The sequence below is a fragment of the Armigeres subalbatus genome, chromosome 2 (assembly GCF_024139115.2).
Source record: "Armigeres subalbatus isolate Guangzhou_Male chromosome 2, GZ_Asu_2, whole genome shotgun sequence".
Taxonomy (NCBI): domain Eukaryota; kingdom Metazoa; phylum Arthropoda; class Insecta; order Diptera; family Culicidae; genus Armigeres; species Armigeres subalbatus.
Window position 1 is genome coordinate 413,662,803 of NC_085140.1, and position 18,976 is coordinate 413,681,778.

The 18,976-nt window shown below is 41.9% G+C and overlaps 1 protein-coding gene across 4 annotated transcripts in view; it reads right to left on the reverse strand.

Moving 5' to 3' along the window:
- Positions 1-262: 262 nt before the first annotated feature.
- Positions 263-18,976, reverse strand: part of LOC134213383 (uncharacterized) — a 558,528-nt gene continuing 539,814 nt past the window's right edge. For all 4 annotated transcript variants that reach the window (XM_062692395.1, XM_062692396.1, XM_062692397.1 and 1 more), the window contains 9 exons: positions 10,113-11,008; positions 9,782-10,048; positions 9,369-9,726; positions 9,076-9,305; positions 8,850-9,017; positions 8,577-8,785; positions 8,351-8,514; positions 8,134-8,269; positions 263-2,868 (listed from right to left, as the gene is read on the reverse strand). In XM_062692395.1, coding sequence (XP_062548379.1) covers positions 2,817-2,868; positions 8,134-8,269; positions 8,351-8,514; positions 8,577-8,785; positions 8,850-9,017; positions 9,076-9,305; positions 9,369-9,726; positions 9,782-10,048; positions 10,113-11,008 — 2,480 coding nt within the window. In that variant the 3' untranslated portion in view covers positions 263-2,816. The remainder of the gene's footprint in view (positions 2,869-8,133; positions 8,270-8,350; positions 8,515-8,576; positions 8,786-8,849; positions 9,018-9,075; positions 9,306-9,368; positions 9,727-9,781; positions 10,049-10,112; positions 11,009-18,976) is intronic.

Below are 18,976 nucleotides of genomic sequence, written 5' to 3' on the forward strand. Positions count from 1 at the left end.
ATTGGTGCTGTATTTCTTTTTGCGATGAGATGAATATATCTAGACCAACATTTGAAAAGGGCGTAACAGCCAAAAATTATTCCTTTTGATTCTTTGTCCACATATATAGATTTACATTTAAACGAGAAATCAGTAGTAATAAATTTTGGCTGTTACGCCCTTTTCAAATGTTGATCTAGATATGTTCAGTGATATGGCAAACGGAACAGTTCCCATACGTACTTTCTTTACAGTTCTACTAGTTCAAGCCGGAAACGGAATCTTACTGTTCATCATTATTCGATTTATTTCGTTCACTATCGTCAATATGTAATCTCACAATTGGTTCTAGGATTTGGTCTATTTCGCACCTTTTCTTCTGACTGCATGTTTATCATAACGCCTGAAATAACATTCTTGGATCGTTGCCGCATTACTGACTTCTGCACAGTTCACGCTACGTGACCATCGACACGGCTTCCGATTTTCAATGCATCGCTTGCTTCAAATGGCAGTGCTTTTAGTTCCCTAACTCAGTATTATTTTCGATAAGCTAATCCAGTTGACGGGACAGGCCAGTTGCGGTCTATCGAAGCATTGTTTTGTAGTGTCTATAATGAGAATGCGTTACAGTACGTCTATTCAATAGTAATTGATATTCTTAACTACAGCTTGGATAGATGAGTGCCAGTTGGTTTCATGTGTTAGGGTGTTTTGTCTGCCTATATTTCGTTAAACTATTATCCAAATAAAACTTTGAACAGTTCACTATAACTTTTCGATTTGTATTCATATAATAATTTTAGTTTTGTAAATACTACCCTAACTTAAACTTTCATCGAATGGCATCATCAAATTTTTTATTTAGATTTATATCCACCTTCTCTATAATTCATATACTTCTTATAAAACTTGAACTACATTATATTTTCTTCTGAATTCCAATAACTTATCATAATTTTTCAACTTTTTCGATTACAAAAAAAAAGTGGTAATAAATTGCATTTTTAATTTTGTTTTAACTACTCGATTTACTTTAACGCATTTAATTTATCTTTTCGTTTAAGGTCATTCGTTTTCACACCTCTAGTTTTTTTTTGGCTTGCGGGATGGTGTTGTAAGTCATTTTTTGTGGACAATGGACTATTCTCATAAAGATTCCTTTCATTGCAATTTAAACAATGGGAAACCTCTCTCAGAAGAATTTGTGATTGGATAAAAGGTGACAATAAACAGATTTAATTTGGTGAAGCGGAGAAAATTGAAACTGTTCAGGAAACCCTACAGTTATTGTCACTTTACTGCCAAAGATAGATTTCCAACAGTAGTTTTGAATAATATAGACATTATACTGATGGTGATTTGAATGCCATTGTGAATGTTCCACAAGAATAAGCCATCCATGTAGAATGAAGGAGAAGAGATTTATTGACAATATCTACAATATACCTGTCACAACGACCAAAGCACTTATTGTTTCGTTTTATATCATATTTTAGTTGAATCAATCAGAACCGTTCGGAATTATTTTAAATGCGATCTCCACAGTCTTTGATTATAAAGAAAGTTGATGATGAAAAATGGCAAACATGATGGTAGTTTTACATTAATTTTCGTTTGTGCTTTAAAATGAAGCTTTGAGTAGGTAGACCCGTATCTTTATCAGTCTGATTTTAACTCATGAAAGAGTGTCGAAGATCGCATTAATATATTTCTGAACTGTATGTTTGAAACTTTTGATTTAACACTTTTTATTTATCAGTGATTTCTTTTATTCGGACAAATTGCCCCTTTCATTAATATTATAAATCAAATAATCTGATATGAATTATCTACTTGCTGTTGTTGTCGTAAGAATGTTTATGAATTGGATGATACATTAAAGCTCTAAACATCGATTCTTTGTGAAGGTTAGTCTTAAATGTGGTGAGTTCTTTGCACAAACTCTCACGGAAGCTTCTCCGAATCAAAAACACCGTGGACTGAACACAATTACTCCTTCTATGTTTTGAATGTTGTACAGTCGAGATTTCGTACTTGAATGACTTTTGAGTAATATCACTTCACATTTCTTCCTACAATTCTTATACAACGGTTTTTCGGCTCATTTACTTCGAATGCCCCTTTCAAAACTTTTAGAATATACTGTTCAACATTGATATAGATCTATAATAATTACGCTCTATTCCCCCTCATGATACGCCTATCATTGTCAACTAGCACATTGATCCTGAACAAATTTACCGTCATAATATGTGCGTAAACATTTTTCCTTAGTCTACCACCTGGACTGCAACATTAATACTACACGCTACACTTATCAAATCTTGCTTCAGTTCGTTGATTTATTTTCAAGTTGAATCGTCGAATGTTAAACAGGATCAGACGATCTGCAATTTTTGAGCAATGGCCTCTCCAATGGCTCTTTCATTATTCGATTCTTCGATCACACAAACAAGATAACACCGACGATGGGTAAGATGCATGCTAGGCTAGTCTACCAATTTCTAGTTCCGTATTCGTTACAAAATGCTTCTTGCAGTGAAGAAACAGACTAAATTTGAAATATCTCGTACTATGGCTCTGTGCTCTCGCGGTTCCGAAGAATCACGCTGTTTGACGACGACGTCGGTCACGACTGCAACCACGCTACAACGGTTTATGTGCTTGTGATTGGCGATGATGAGGAATCCCGCTCCGCGCGACCACTATTTCGACGGCATTCCAAATCGAACGAGCGAATTTCGTTGGAGCGAAAGAAAACGGAAAACATAGAATGACGAACGCAGGCGCCCAAATGTATACTATACGAGTTGCTCGTATCTTTTCAGCGTATTTCAGCCGGCCTTCATCCACCGGTCTATCGAGTATTCCAGGGCGGCAACCCAACTGGATGTAAGACAGAGAGAGTAAGTAGAAAATGGAGTGTATTGCAGCTGTAAGGCATATATTGAATTCAATTTTGAACATTAGAGTTTGATTGGTTTATTGGAGAGTATGTACAACACATATTGTGTTCAATACCTAATTATATCATTGCACAGACCAACTTCTTTAGTTAATTTTACAGAAATTATTTATTATTATCGTCTATATTGAAGAGGTTTTCAGCCCTTGGCCTATTGAACACAGAAATTATTCTTTTAGCAATAATTTGTGCTATTTCTTCTATGAATTTCTTCACACATTTTTGCCGAGTTATCAGCAATTCTTCGAACGTTTACAGAGATTTGAGTTATCGAGTTCTTAGTAGATATTTTTCTGGCCGGGGCTTTTGTTGAAATGACTATTCGTTGCAGGAATTCTTTTGCTGGAAAATTAGTTTTAAATTTTATGTAGTCTTGAATCAAATTTGAATTTAATCTGAAACATCAAATTTCCCAGCAGCTGTTTAGATTTTTATTATTTTATAACAGTAGAGTTTCAAAAGTTTAAAACTGTTACACCGCTCAGCTCTATTTTCTGCAGATATGAACCACGAGTTGTGTCGTTTTATTGCGTAGTTTTATTTAAAGATCAAACCATTTTGCAATTATGGCGCCTTTTTTTTAGCAGCAACCGTGAATAAAGCAGAGGCCCAAACAAACAGAAAGAGAAGGCCATGGCCCTAGCTGGTGAGGGATAATATTCTAAGGCGATATAGAGCAGTGCACGCATGGGCTGATAAGGATTTTTGTCATGCCTTTGCTGCCCATTTGTCTTGTTGTTAACATCACTCAATACGCGAAAAAATAAACTTATTTCTAGTGAAGGTGTGATATAGTCAATACGTGTCTAATCAACTTTGCAGTTTTTGGATGTCTTCTTCCCAATTTCATGATAATTGTATGGTATTCCGATTTTTTAGAGCATTTTGCGACATCCTGCTCCACATAAATAAAAAAAACATGTTTGGAAAGAAGAAAAAACATGTTGAGAAGGCGAGTTGAAAAGTCCAGGGAAACCCTCACTTCATAAAAGTAGAAACGAAGATAATTTGCGGATATTGTGGGATCCACAAACAATTTAATGCAATCTCAGTCATTGTGAGAGTTTAATAATCGTAATATTTTCATTCTAAAGAATTGCGGCTTCGCAAAGCGTCATACACGATTGAGGCTACCAAGTTAGAACAAACTAGTTAAAAACCCCAATATAAGCACTAATTTTTGAGATTCTGTGAATTTTTTGTCAAATTTTTGATTGGGAAATTCATTGAGATCTGGAAGGTGTTATTGAAATATTGAATGAAGGACGCACGAGCTCACTTCGGTTTTTAACAGGAACTACAATATTCTGTGAAACATTCTTGTATGTTTTTTGTAAGAGTTTTAAATTTCTGTAATTACGCATAGTTGGTGGGAATTCGAATGGACCCAAATATAAACAAATCCAGGAACCATTCTACTATTTTTTTTATTATAGTATTTTTTTAATTATTTTATAAATTCGTTACTATTCATTCCACTAGTAAAACAACTATTCTTCCTTATTCCACAATTCTATATCTGTTCGGATCTACGTTCTGCATATCGCTACAGTAAGACTATGGAAAAGGCATATCTGTTAAGTTACAAGAGGCCGAGTTTTGTTGAATCCTCCGGAAGTTCCCCCGGAATTCCTCCGGAAGTTCCCCCGGAATTCCTCCGGAAGTTCCCCCGGAATTCCTCCGGAAGTTCCCCAGGAATTCCTCCGGAAGTTCCCCCGGAATTCCTCCGGAAGTTCCCCCGGAATTTCTCCGGAAGTTCACCTGAATTCCTCCGGAAGTTCCCCGGAATTCCTCCGAAGTTCCCCGGAATTCCTCCGAAATTCCCGAATTCCTCCGAAGTTCCCTGAATTCCTCCGAAGTTCCCTGAATTCCTCCGAAGTTCCTGGAATTCCTCCGGAAGTTCTGAATTCCTCCGGAAGTTCTGAATTCCTCCGAAGTTCTGAATTCCTCCGAAGTTCCCCGGAATCTGAAGTTCCCGAATTCCTCCGAAGTTCCTGAATTCCTCCGGAAGTTCTGAATTCCTCCGGAAGTTCCCTGAATTCCTCCGGAAGTTCCCCTGAATTCCTCCGAAGTTCCCCGGAATTCCTCCGGAAGTTCCCCGAATTCCTCCGAAGTTCCCCGAATTCCTCCGAAGTTCTGAATTCCTCCGGAAGTTCCCTGAATTCCTCCGAAGTTCCCTGAATTCCTCCGAAGTTCCCAGAATTCCTCCGAAGTTCCCTGAATTCCTCCGAAGTTCCCTGGAATTCCTCCGAAGTTCCCTGAATTCCTCCGGAAGTTCTCTGAATTCCTCCGGAAGTTCCCCGGAATTCCTCCGAAGTTCTGAATTCCTCCGAAGTTCCCCGAATTCCTCCGAAGTTCCCCTGAATTCCTCCGAAGTTCCTGAATTCCTCCGAAGTTCCGAATTCCTCCGAAGTTCCCTGAATTCCTCCGGAAGTTCCCTGAATTCCTCCGAAGTTCCCTGAATTCCTCCGAAGTTCCCTGAATTCCTCCGGAAGTTCCTGAATTCCTCCGGAAGTTCTCTGAATTCCTCGGAAGTTCTGGAATTCCTCCGAAGTTCCCCGGAATTCCTCCGGAAGTTCCCAGAATTCCTCCGAAGTTCCCCGGAATTCCTCCGGAAGTTCTGAATTCCTCCTGAAGTTCCCGAATTCCTCCGAAGTTCCCTGAATTCCTCGTTCCCCGGAATTCCTCCGAAGTTCCCCGGAATTCCTCCGAAGTTCCCAGGAATTCCTCCGAAGTTCCCCGGAATTCCTCGGAAGTTCCCCAGAATTCCTCCGGAAGTTCCCGGAATTCCTCGGAAGTTCCCTGAATTCCTCCGAAGTTCCCCTGAATTCCTCCGAAGTTCCCCGGAATTCCTCCGGAAGTTCTGAATTCCTCCGAAGTTCTGGAATTCCTCCGAAGTTCCCGGAATTCCTCCGAAGTTCCTGAATTCCTCCGAAGTTCCCTGAATTCCTCCGGAAGTTCCCCGAATTCCTCCGGAAGTTCCCTGAATTCCTCCGGAAGTTCCCTGAATTCCTCCGAAGTTCTGAATTCCTCCGGAAGTTCCCTGAATTCCTCCGAAGTTCTGAATTCCTGAAGTTCCCTGAATTCCTCCGAAGTTCCTGAATTCCGTTCTGAATTCCTCCGAAGTTCTGAGTTCCCTGGAATTCCTCCGAAGTTCCCTGAATTCCTCCGAAGTTCTGAATTCCTCCGAAGTTCTGAATTCCTCCGAAGTTCCTGAATTCCTCCGAAGTTCCCTGAATTCCTCCGAAGTTCCCTGAATTCCTCCGGAAGTTCCCCGGAATTCCTCCGAAGTTCCCTGAATTCCTCCGGAGTTCCCTGAATTCCTCCGAAGTTCCCCGGAATCTCCGAAGTTCCCTGAATTCCTCCGAAGTTCCCTGAAATTCCTCCGAAGTTCCCTGAATTCCTCCGAAGTTCCCTGAATTCCTCCGAAGTTCCCTGAATTCCTCCGAAGTTCTCTGAATTCCTCCGAAGTTCTGAATTCCTCCGAAGTTCTCTGAATTCCTCCGAAGTTCCCTGAATTCCTCCGGAAGTTCCCCCGGAATTCCTCCGGAAGTTCCCCCGGAATTCCTCCGGAAGTTCCCCCGGAATTCTTCCGGAAGTTCCCCCGGAATTCCTCCGGAAGTTCCCAGGGATTTCCCCGGGAGTTCTCCCGGAATTCCTTTCGGGAATCGATTCAGAATATCCCCCAGAATTTCGTCGAAAACTTTCACCGGTAATAACCCCGAAATTCTTTGGAGGTTCCTCCGGAGGAATTCATTCAGAAGCTCTTTCAGGAACTCCTGAGAAGGTTTTCCACAAAATTCCTTCAGAAGCTCCCTCCACAATTTTACTCTCGAAAGTTCATACTATTGAATTCCATCGAAATTCCACCGGATGTTATCCAGAAATGCCTCCGAAAGATTTCGCTGGAATTCCTAATGAAGATTTCTCCCAGGACGCTTCAGGAGCTCCTCTGGAACTCCTGCACATATTCCTCCTGAACCACACGGTAATTCCTCCAGATGTTCCCAAAAAGCATCTCTTGGAATTCCTCAAACATTTCTCTGGAAGTTCTCTCTCTTCTCTCGGAAATCCTGTGGTTCTCTCCAGAATTCCTTCAGTAACTCCCTTTAGCAGGACCCACATAAATTCCTCCAGAAGTTCTCCTCAAAGTACCTCCGGAAACTCTTTCGAGTTTCTCGAGTGAAATTTCCCTCTGAACTTCTCTGAAAATTCCCCCGTAAGTTTCCTCTGGAACTTCTCCTGCAGTACCCCTCTAAATTCTTCTTTCGGAAGGTCTCCCTAGATTTTCCCCCTCTAAACTCTTCTTTCGGAAGGTCTCCCTAGATTTTCTTCATCTGCATGGAACTCCGCCAGAAATTTCTTCGGAATTCTCATCCTTAAGGAATACCTTAGGAAGTTCCCCTCTAGAACAAAAGATCCTCTTGGAATTCCTCTAGAAGCTTTCCCCGGATTTTTTCCGGAAGTTCTTTTTAGATTCACTGAGGAAATTACCGGAGGATTTTCGATTTACCAGAACAATGGAAGGAAATTCTCAAATATCAAATCAATTACCAAGATATAAATTAAGAAAAAAAAATACAGGATTTATTATGAAAATTTCCGATAAAATCTCTAATTTTGGAAAAGATTCAGATTTGATTCACCATTCATTCTATGATGATTTGAGATATGATTTTTACAATTTTCATTTATTTTTTCTCTACTTTTGATGGTTTCTATTGATACATTTTTCATTGGCTTTTATCGGCGATACAAGTATCTATAAAATCGTATGAAAATTGGAAAGTAAGCCGAGGGCTATTGAAGCACAACACGAAATTGAAATCGCCGTTGAATTGCCTACCGTCCACCCTGGACGACATCAGCCAACCCGTTCCTGGGTAGACATTAGGCAAAACAACGGCGACTCAAATTCCATGTTGCTCTTCAATGGCCCTCTGCTTATCTTCCAACTAAGATTTTGTGGTTCACTGTGCTTTGCAAAAATATCTCTTCCACTTTGAGCTTAGTTAGTTCGTATCACCGATAAAAGCCAATGAAAAATCAATCAACAAGTTTATGCGGTGATGAAACCTCATAAACGATGAATGCTATGTAAATAAATTTTAAAAGGAGACGAGCCAGTCTCCCTAATAAAGTCTGAAAGTCTCCCTAATAAAGACAAAAAAAAATTAAAGACTTACCGTTTCTTGTCCATTTCGGTGTCCGTATGGAAGTAATAGTGACGCAATGTCAACTCCGGAGGAACAATCTCAAAGGCATACTTCTTACCACCGGCGGAAGATGGTTGAACTCGGTACCCTTGCAAGCATGCCATACCTTTTGAATACAAGAATAAAACAAATACAAAATGTGACAAACAATGTGCGATGTCCGTCAATTATCCCCTTGTGATCTTACCGAAAGCGTTCTTGCTGGTGCCTTCATGATAGAAATAGAGAACAGCATCCTTCAGCACGCAATAGCGTTTGGTCCACGATCGCCACTTGCTTCCCAACTTGGTTAACGAGCCCACGCAGTCCGGTTTAGGAATTCCGTTCGGAGGCAGTCTTAGATTACGAGCGCTGGAGACATGAATTTCGTGTCATTTTTTTTTTATTTACTTATTCAAACTCAAAATGATTACCTGGTATCCAACCAAAGGTCATTTTGTTGAGCTGCATGACTGATTATAGCAATCCATCGACTAGCAGCTTCATCCGTATCACCAGCAAGTTTTACTTTTGTACCCTCTTCCGTTTCGATGGCGAAGGCAAATGGTCGACCACCGGCTTCCAACACAACTCGCTCCACTTTGTGATTGGTAAGGATGATAGCACCAATAGGTTGATTATCCTAGGAATATTAACAGAATTTAATTTAATATAATCAGATTTCCAGCATCTTCGATCAGACGTACCAATTCGGACTTGTAAAAGTAAAGACAGTGGTCAGGACGAAGCGAGAACCACCGTCGAACCCATTTCGTGGTGGAACTACTGGACAGACGCCACAAAAATCCGGAATAGATCGCTGGGTTCATTGTAGTGTCCTCTAAAGGAGATAAAACACCGATCGTTCTTGCCACCTAGGTGAAATGATTCTTGATTAAGCACGTCATTTTATAGGGCATATAAAAAACGTACCTCCAACTCCAAAGTATCGCTTCCGGCGTGAGCGATTTTCACCACTTCCGAGTGGCTCTTGTCGATCACTGAAATCCCATTCACGGAGAGTACGATGTCTCCTACCTCAAGACCGGAGGTCTCCGCTGGTGTGTCAGGCTCGATGGCAGATACTACCACCGGCTTGGATCCATGTATGCGAAAACCAAATTCTCCAGATTTTCGGCAAACCACAACCGTTTTGTCTGTATCTGAAATAGAAGTGGATGAATTGAGCGTCTACATAGTTCAGAGCCCAGTTTTAGCTACGTTACCAAAGCTATTCGAATTCTGACGGCGGTACATTTCTACGCATGACTTTCGGTGAACCAGTCTATGAGTGATCGCCTGGTACTTTTTGCGAAAGTCCTTCTCAGACTCAGTTGAACCTCTCCGTTCGGCAATATCACGAGGAGGTCGATCGAAGCTTCCATCACCAACAAGATCGTGTCGTCTCCATACATCGCGATCGGCAATACAAATCCATAATCCGGCTTTATAATTGCCATGGTAGACGCCTTGCTCCGGTTCTCCCTGGTGTTCACTGTATGGAGCTATAGGCGCGACACAAGGTGAAGATCCTGCGGGTCGTAGTGTTCCCGGTTCACTGTCTTCCTTTCCACGTTCCTCACTCTGAAAATGCGTATTTCACAGAATCTACAGCAATCTGGATCAAACTGTCACTCACCTTTGCTCGATAATCCTGCCGCGATTTGTAGTGCCGACGATCGGTATGTCGATCTTCGGAGCGAAATCGCTTGTCCATCTTCTTGTACAGCCGCGTGTGATGCGGCGTTTTCGTACAATCAGGCGAATCAGCGAACCCCTCCGGTGGCTGCACAATATCTGGTCGGTCCCCATCTGTGGAATCCAGCGTCAATGCTGTCATAGAGCCTTCTGATTCACCGGGAACGCTGACGGCTTCAACGTCCTTTCCGCAATGGTGGCAGTGTATCTATGGAAGAATGGGTAATTGGTAAGACGCAGGGTGTTGTGAAGCACCACGAGAGACAACGTACTTGCTTATCAGATTGGGACAAAGCGTCTGCTTCACTGTAGAACACGGAATCTGACCCAGGAGAAACAGAGCGCAAAGATTCGGTGGAGATGGCTTTCAGACGCTTTTCTGGGGAAATCTTTTGTTTCATAGGAGAACTCCCCGACGGAGGACTCCGAATTTGGGAATAATACTGTGGGCTGAGCTTTGGCGTGGAGGTTGCATGGACTGGCAAAGTCGACGCTAGCGGTTTTTCGGGACTGCGTATCAGGGGAGTTTTTACTCGTCGCAGTGGCGTGGTGATCGGTTCTTCTCCACCAGTCGAAGTTCTGGTCCGTGGTGACTTTCTGGTCTTCGGTCGGAAGCGTTTTTGTTTACTGCTTGGACTGGCCCCGTCCAGCACATTCAGCGCGCCTTTATCCTCTGGAGATAGCTTTTTAAAGCCAGGGCTGGGTTGCCTCATGGGAGTGGTATACGTTTTGAGTGAGTCTTTGTCGAACTCCAGTTTGAACAAACTCTTTTTCCTTCGACGCTCTTCCTCGTTCCAATCGCGACCCCTTCGTGCCGGCCGGGCAAGTGTTCCCTTGATGTCTTTTTCGTCGTGCGACGAGGAATACCGTTTTTCGCTCCTCTCATCATCGGAAACGGATTCCGGTTTGATTTTTGGCTTGGATGGCAGTGTTTTCGGTATGGTTGAGCGAGAGGGAGAAGTAGTTCGTTTTTTGTTGGCCCTGTTGTAGCTGCCACTGGAGCTACTGCTCACCGAGTGGGCAGGAGACAACTTTGGCAGGGGCGGAATTTGAGGCGCCGTTGGCTTTTCCTCGATCGGTGGTGTGTCCTCGCAAATGGCGTCCACCCGGGCAAGACTGTACAGCGAGGATGCACTTTCGAAGGAGGAGCCTTCCTGAGTTGCAGGAGCTGGAGTGAGTTTTCGAGATGTTAAGATTTTGTGAAAAATGTGGTTCCGAAAACGCCATTGAACAATATATGATTAAGTTAAAGCGGGAACTCTCTAATCGGTATGAGTTGTATAAACATGTGAACAGTAATTACAAAGCTGGACGTTTATTGAGACTGATTAAGTTGTAAAAGTTTTATCATTTCAAATAAGTAGAATTGGTGTAAACAAAGATGGTGATCCGTTTCAATGGGTTGTGAGTTTGACAAAATTTAATTTTACTTCCCTAGCGTCCACAGTTAGCCTTCTTAGGGTCCCCATACACGTTCCGACATGTTGTACAACATTGACTGCGCCTCCAGTAAATTTGGTTCGTTTGGAGTAAAGTCGGACCGTCTGTGGACAAGTTGTACTATATCTAACAGCCGACTATATCCCAACCGAACCAAATTTACTGGGGGCGGAGTAAAAGTTGTACAGCATGTCGGAGCGTTTATGGTGCCTCATAGAACTAACATGGGGAAACGTTAGCAATAATTGCACCTGGGTCGTACATTACGTCAAGTGCAAATTGGAAGAGAAACTGACGAAACCGCACTCACTGCTGTAGAACCCAGGAAGACGTCCATTCCACCAGACTGTCGATAGGCGACCCAAGAACGTGCAACCTGCGATCATTTTTGGGTGAAAGCAAAAATATTATATTAATATAATATATTTGGTGAAAGGCTGTGAATATTATTGTCGTCACGCTGATCGGCGAAATCGACCTATTTGGCTGGTAATCTAAATACGCAGCCAAACCACAAAACGGAATGCGTGCTATCGCTTAAAAAATCGCCAACAAAATGAAAACGGAGTGCAGTTTCACTTACAAAGTCATGAAAACATGTTTTTTTTTCGGCAGCATGGATCATGTCATCTTTTTCTAACTCACACTCACCCCGAAATTCGCATTTCAATGTTGGTATGAATCATTTAAGGACATTCCAATTTTTATTAGATCCTTCCTGTCACCAAGACGATAATGATGACGAAGATGCACTGTTAAGACATGTTTACTCATATTACTATTTTGTTTACCTCAGACTTTATTCCACTACAATATCCGTCTACTCTACTCTCCGAATGTGTTTTTTCGTTATTCTAAATCCAATTCTAATCCAATCCAAATTCAATCCAATCCAAATCCAATCCAAACCAACCAATCCAAACCAATCCAAACCAATCCAAACCAATCCAAATCCAATCCAAACCAATCCAAACCAATCCAAACCAATCCAAACCAATCCAAACCAACCAAACCAATCCAAACCAATCCAAACCAATCCAAACCAACCAAACCAATCCAAACCAATCCAAACCAACCAAACCAATCCAAACCAATCCAAACCAACCAAACCAATCCAAACCAATCCAAACCAATCCAAACCAATCCAAACCAACCAAACCAATCCAAACCAATCCAAACCAACCAAACCAATCCAAACCAATCCAAACCAATCCAAACCAATCCAAACCAATCCAAACCAATCCAAACCAATCCAAACCAATCCAAACCAATCCAAACCAATCCAAACCAATCCAAACCAACCAAACCAATCCAAACCAATCCAAACCAACCAAACCAATCCAAACCAACCAAACCAATCCAAACCAACCAAACCAATCCAAACCAATCCAAACCAATCCAAACCAATCCAAACCAACCAAACCAACCAAACCAATCCAAACCAACCAAACCAATCCAAACCAACCAAACCAACCCAAACCAAACCAAACCAATCCAAACCAACCAAACCAATCCAAACCAACCAAACCAATCCAAACCAACCAAACCAATCCAAACCAACCAAACCAATCCAAACCAATCCAAACCAATCCAAACCAACCAAACCAATCCAAACCAACCAAACCAACCAAACCAATCCAAACCAATCCAAACCAACCAATCCAATCCAAACCAATCCAAACCAATCCAAACCAATCCAAACCAATCCAAACCAACCAAACCAATCCAAACCAATCCAAACCAACCAAACCAATCCAAACCAACCAAACCAATCCAAACCAACCAAACCAACCAAACCAACCAAACCAATCCAAACCAATCCAAACCAATCCAAACCAATCCAAACCAATCCAAACCAACCAAACCAATCCAAACCAACCCAAACCAATCCAAACCAATCCAAACCAATCCAAACCAATCCAAACCAATCCAAACCAATCCAAACCAATCCAAACCAACCAAACCAATCCAAACCAACCAAACCAATCCAAACCAATCCAAACCAATCCAAACCCAACCAAACCAACAGAACCAACCAAACCAACCAAACCAATCCCAAACCAATCCAAACCAATCCAAACCAATCCAAACCAATCCAAACCAATCCAAACCAACCAAACCAATCCAAACCAACCAAACCAATCCAAACCAACCAAACCAATCCAAACCAATCCAAACCAACCAAACCAACCAAACCAATCCAAACCAACCAAACCAATCCAAACCAATCCAAACCCAAACCAAACCAACCAAACCAACCAAACCAATCCCAAACCAACCAAACCAATCCAAACCAATCCAAACCAATCCAAACCAATCCAAACCAACCAAACCAATCCAAACCAACCAAACCAACCAAACCAACCAAACCAATCCAAACCAATCCAAACCAACCAAACCAATCCAAACCAATCCAAACCAACCAAACCAATCCAAACCAACCAAACCAATCCAAACCAACCAAACCAATCCAAACCAATCCAAACCAACCAAACCAATCCAAACCAATCCAAACCAACCAAACCAATCCAAACCAATCCAAACCAATCCAAACCAACCAAACCAATCCAAACCAACCAAACCAACCAAACCAACCAAACCAATCCAAACCAATCCAAACCAACCAAACCAATCCAAACCAACCAAACCAATCCAAACCAATCCCCAAACCAATCCAAACCAATCCAAACCAATCCAAACCAACCAAACCAATCCAAACCAACCCCAAACCAATCCAAACCAACCAAACCAATCCAAACCAATCCAAACCAACCAAACCAACCAAACCAATCCAAACCAACCAAACCAATCCAAACCAATCCAAACCAATCCAAACCAATCCAAACCAATCCAAACCAATCCAAACCAATCCCAAACCAATCCAAACCAACCAAACCAATCCAAACCAACCAAACCAATCCAAACCAACCAAACCAATCCAAACCAACCAAACCAATCCAAACCAACCAAACCAATCCAAACCAATCCAAACCAATCCAAACCAACCCAAACCAATCCAACCAACCAAACCAATCCAAACCAACCAAACCAATCCAAACCCAACCAAACCAATCCAAACCAATCCAAACCAATCCAAACCAACCAAACCAAACCAAACCAACCAAACCAACCAAACCAAACCAATCCAAACCAATCCAACCAAACCAATCCAAACCAACCAAACCAAACCAACCAAACCAAACCAATCCAACCAACCAATCCAACCCAAACCAACCAAACCAATCCAAACCAACCAAACCAATCCAACCAATCCAAACCAATCCAAACCAACCAAACCAATCCAAACCAAACCAATCCAAACCAATCCAAACCAACCAAACCAATCCAAACCAATCCCAAACCAACCAAACCAATCCAAACCAACCAAATCCAACCAACCAATCCAAACCAATCCAAACCAATCCAAACCAATCCAAACCAATCCAAACCAATCCAAACCAACCAAACCAACCAAACCAATCCAAACCAACCAAACCAATCCAAACCAATCCAAACCAATCCAAACCAATCCAAACCAATCCAAACCAACCAAACCAACCAAACCAATCCAAACCAACCAAACCAATCCAAACCAACCAAACCAATCCAAACCAACCAAACCAATCCAAACCAATCCAAACCAACCAAACCAATCCAAACCAATCCAAACCAATCCAAACCAATCCAAACCAATCCAAACCAACCAAACCAACCAAACCAATCCAAACCAACCAAACCAATCCAAACCAACCCAAACCAACCAAACCAATCCAAACCAATCCAAACCAACCAAACCAATCCAAACCAATCCAAACCAACCAAACCAATCCAAACCAATCCAAACCAATCCAAACCAACCAAACCAACCAAACCAATCCAAACCAATCCAAACCAACCAAACCAACCAAACCAATCCAAACCAACCAAACCAATCCAAACCAATCCAAACCAACCAAACCAACCAAACCAACCAAACCAACCAAACCAATCCAAACCAATCCAAACCAACCAAACCAACCAAACCAATCCAAACCAATCCAAACCAATCCAAACCAATCCAAACCAACCAAACCAATCCAAACCAATCCAAACCAATCCAAACCAACCAAACCAATCCAAACCAACCAACCAACCAATCCAAACCAATCCAAACCAATCCAAACCAATCCAAACCAACCAAACCAATCCAAACCAATCCAAACCAAACCAAACCAACCAAACCAACCAACCAACCAATCCAAACCAACCAAACCAATCCAAACCAATCCCAAACCAATCCAAACCAATCCAAACCAATCCAAACCAACCAAACCAATCCAAACCAACCAAACCAACCAAACCAATCCAAACCAACCAAACCAATCCAAACCAATCCAAACCAACCAAACCAATCCAAACCAACCCAAACCAACCAAACCAATCCAAACCAATCCAAACCAACCAAACCAACCAAACCAATCCAAACCAACCAAACCAACCAAACCAATCCAAACCAATCCAAACCAACCAAACCAACCAAACCAATCCAAACCAATCCAAACCAATCCAAACCAATCCAAACCAATCCAAACCAACCCAAACCAACCAAACCAACCAAACCAATCCAAACCAACCAAACCAACCAAACCAACCAAACCAAACCAACCAATCCAAACCAATCCAAACCAACCAAACCAATCCAAACCAAACCAAACCAATCCAAACCAATCCAAACCAATCCAACCAAACCAATCCAAACCAATCCAAACCAATCCAAACCAATCCAAACCAATCCAAACCAACCAAACCAATCCAAACCAACCAAACCAACCAAACCAATCCAAACCAATCCAACCAACCAAACCAACCAAACCAATCCAAACCAATCCAAACCAATCCAAACCAATCCAAACCAACCAAACCAACCAAACCAATCCAAACCAACCAAACCAACCAAACCAACCAAACCAACCAAACCAACCAAACCAATCCAACCAAACCCAAACCAAACCAATCCAAACCAACCAAACCAATCCAAACCAACCAAACCAATCCAATCCCAAACCAATCCAAACCAACCAAACCAATCCAAACCAATCCAAACCAACCAAACCAATCCAAACCAACCAAACCAATCCAAACCAATCCAAACCAATCCAAACCAACCAAACCAATCCAAACCAATCCAAACCAACCCAAACCAATCCAACCAACCAACCAATCCCAAACCAACCAAACCAATCCAAACCAATCCAAACCAATCCAAACCAACCAAACCAACCAAACCAACCAAACCAACCAAACCAATCCAAACCAATCCAAACCAATCCAAACCAATCCAAACCCAATCCAAACCAACCAAACCAAACCAATCCAAACCAATCCAAACCAACCAAACCAATCCAAACCAACCAAACCAAACCAACCAATCCAAACCAATCCAAACCAATCCAAACCAATCCAAACCAACCAAACCAACCAAACCAATCCAAACCAACCAAACCAATCCAAACCAACCAAACCAACCAAACCAATCCAAACCAATCCAAACCAACCAAACCAATCCAAACCAATCCAAACCAACCAAACCAACCAAACCAACCAAACCAATCCAAACCAATCCAAACCAATCCAAACCAATCCAAACCAACCCAAACCAACCAAACCAATCCAAACCAATCCAAACCAATCCAAACCAACCAAACCAATCCAAACCAATCCAAACCAACCAAACCAATCCAAACCAATCCAAACCAACCAAACCAATCCAAACCAACCAAACCAACCAAACCAATCCAAACCAATCCAAACCAATCCAAACCAACCAAACCAATCCAAACCCAACCAAACCAACCAAACCAATCCAAACCAACCAAACCAATCCAAACCAATCCAAACCAATCCAAACCAACCAAACCAACCAAACCAATCCAAACCAATCCAAACCAACCAAACCAACCAAACCAACCAAACCAATCCAACCAAACCAACCAAACCAATCCAAACCAACCAAACCAACCAAACCAACCAAACCAATCCAAACCAATCCAAACCAATCCAAACCAATCCAAACCAATCCAAACCAATCCAAACCAATCCAAACCAATCCAAACCAATCCCAAACCAACCAAACCAACCAAACCAATCCAAACCAATCCAAACCAATCCAAACCAACCAAACCAATCCAAACCAATCCAAACCAATCCAAACCAACCAAACCAACCAAACCAACCAAACCAATCCAAACCAATCCAAACCAATCCAAACCAATCCAAACCAATCCAAACCAACCAAACCAATCCAAACCAATCCAAACCAACCAAACCAACCAAACCAATCCAAACCAACCAAACCAATCCAAACCAACCAAACCAATCCAAACCAATCCAAACCAATCCAAACCAACCAAACCAATCCAAATCCAAACCAAACCAACCAAACCAATCCAAACCAATCCAAACCAATCCAAACCAACCAAACCAATCCAAACCAACCAAACCAATCCAAACCAACCAACCAATCCAAACCAATCCAAACCAATCCAAACCAATCCAAACCAATCCAAACCAATCCAAACCAATCCAAACCAATCCAAACCAATCCAAACCAATCCAAACCAACCAAACCAATCCAAACCAATCCAAACCAACCAAACCAAACCAAACCAAACCAACCCAAACCAACCAAACCAACCAAACCAATCCAAATCCAATCCAAACCAATCCAAACCAATCCAAACCAATCCAAACCAACCAAACCAACCAAACCAATCCAAACCAATCCAAACCAATCCAAACCAATCCAAACCAACCAAACCAACCAAACCAATCCAAACCAATCCAAACCAATCCAAATCCAACCAAACCAACCCAAACCAATCCAAACCAACCAAACCAACCAAACCAATCCAAACCAATCCAAACCAACCAAACCAATCCAAACCAATCCAAACCAATCCAAACCAATCCAAACCAACCAAACCAATCCAAACCAACCAAACCAATCCAAACCAACCAAACCAATCCAAACCAATCCAAACCAATCCAAACCAACCCAACCAACCAAACCAATCCAAACCAATCCAAACCAATCCAAACCAATCCAAACCAACCAAACCAATCCAACCAATCCAAACCAATCCAAACCAATCCAAATCCAATCCAAACCAACCAAACCAATCCAAACCAACCAAACCAAACCAAACCAATCCAAACCAACCAAACCAATCCAAACCAATCCAAACCAATCCCAAACCAACCAAACCAAACCAACCAAACCAATCCAAACCAATCCAAACCAATCCAAACCAATCCAAACCAATCCAAACCAAACCAAACCAAATCCAAACCAACCAAACCAACCAAACCAATCCAAACCAATCCAAACCAATCCAAACCAATCCAAACCAATCCAAACCAATCCAAACCAATCCAAACCAATCCAAACCAATCCAAACCAACCAAACCAATCCAAACCAACCAAACCAATCCAAATCCAATCCAAACCAATCCAAACCAATCCAAACCAACCAAACCAATCCAAACCCAACCAAACCAACCAAACCAACCAAACCAACCAAACCAATCCAAACCAACCCAAACCAACCAAACCAATCCAAACCAATCCAAACCAATCCAAACCAAACCAATCCCAAACCAATCCAAACCAATCCAAACCAATCCAAACCAATCCAAACCAATCCAAACCAACCAAACC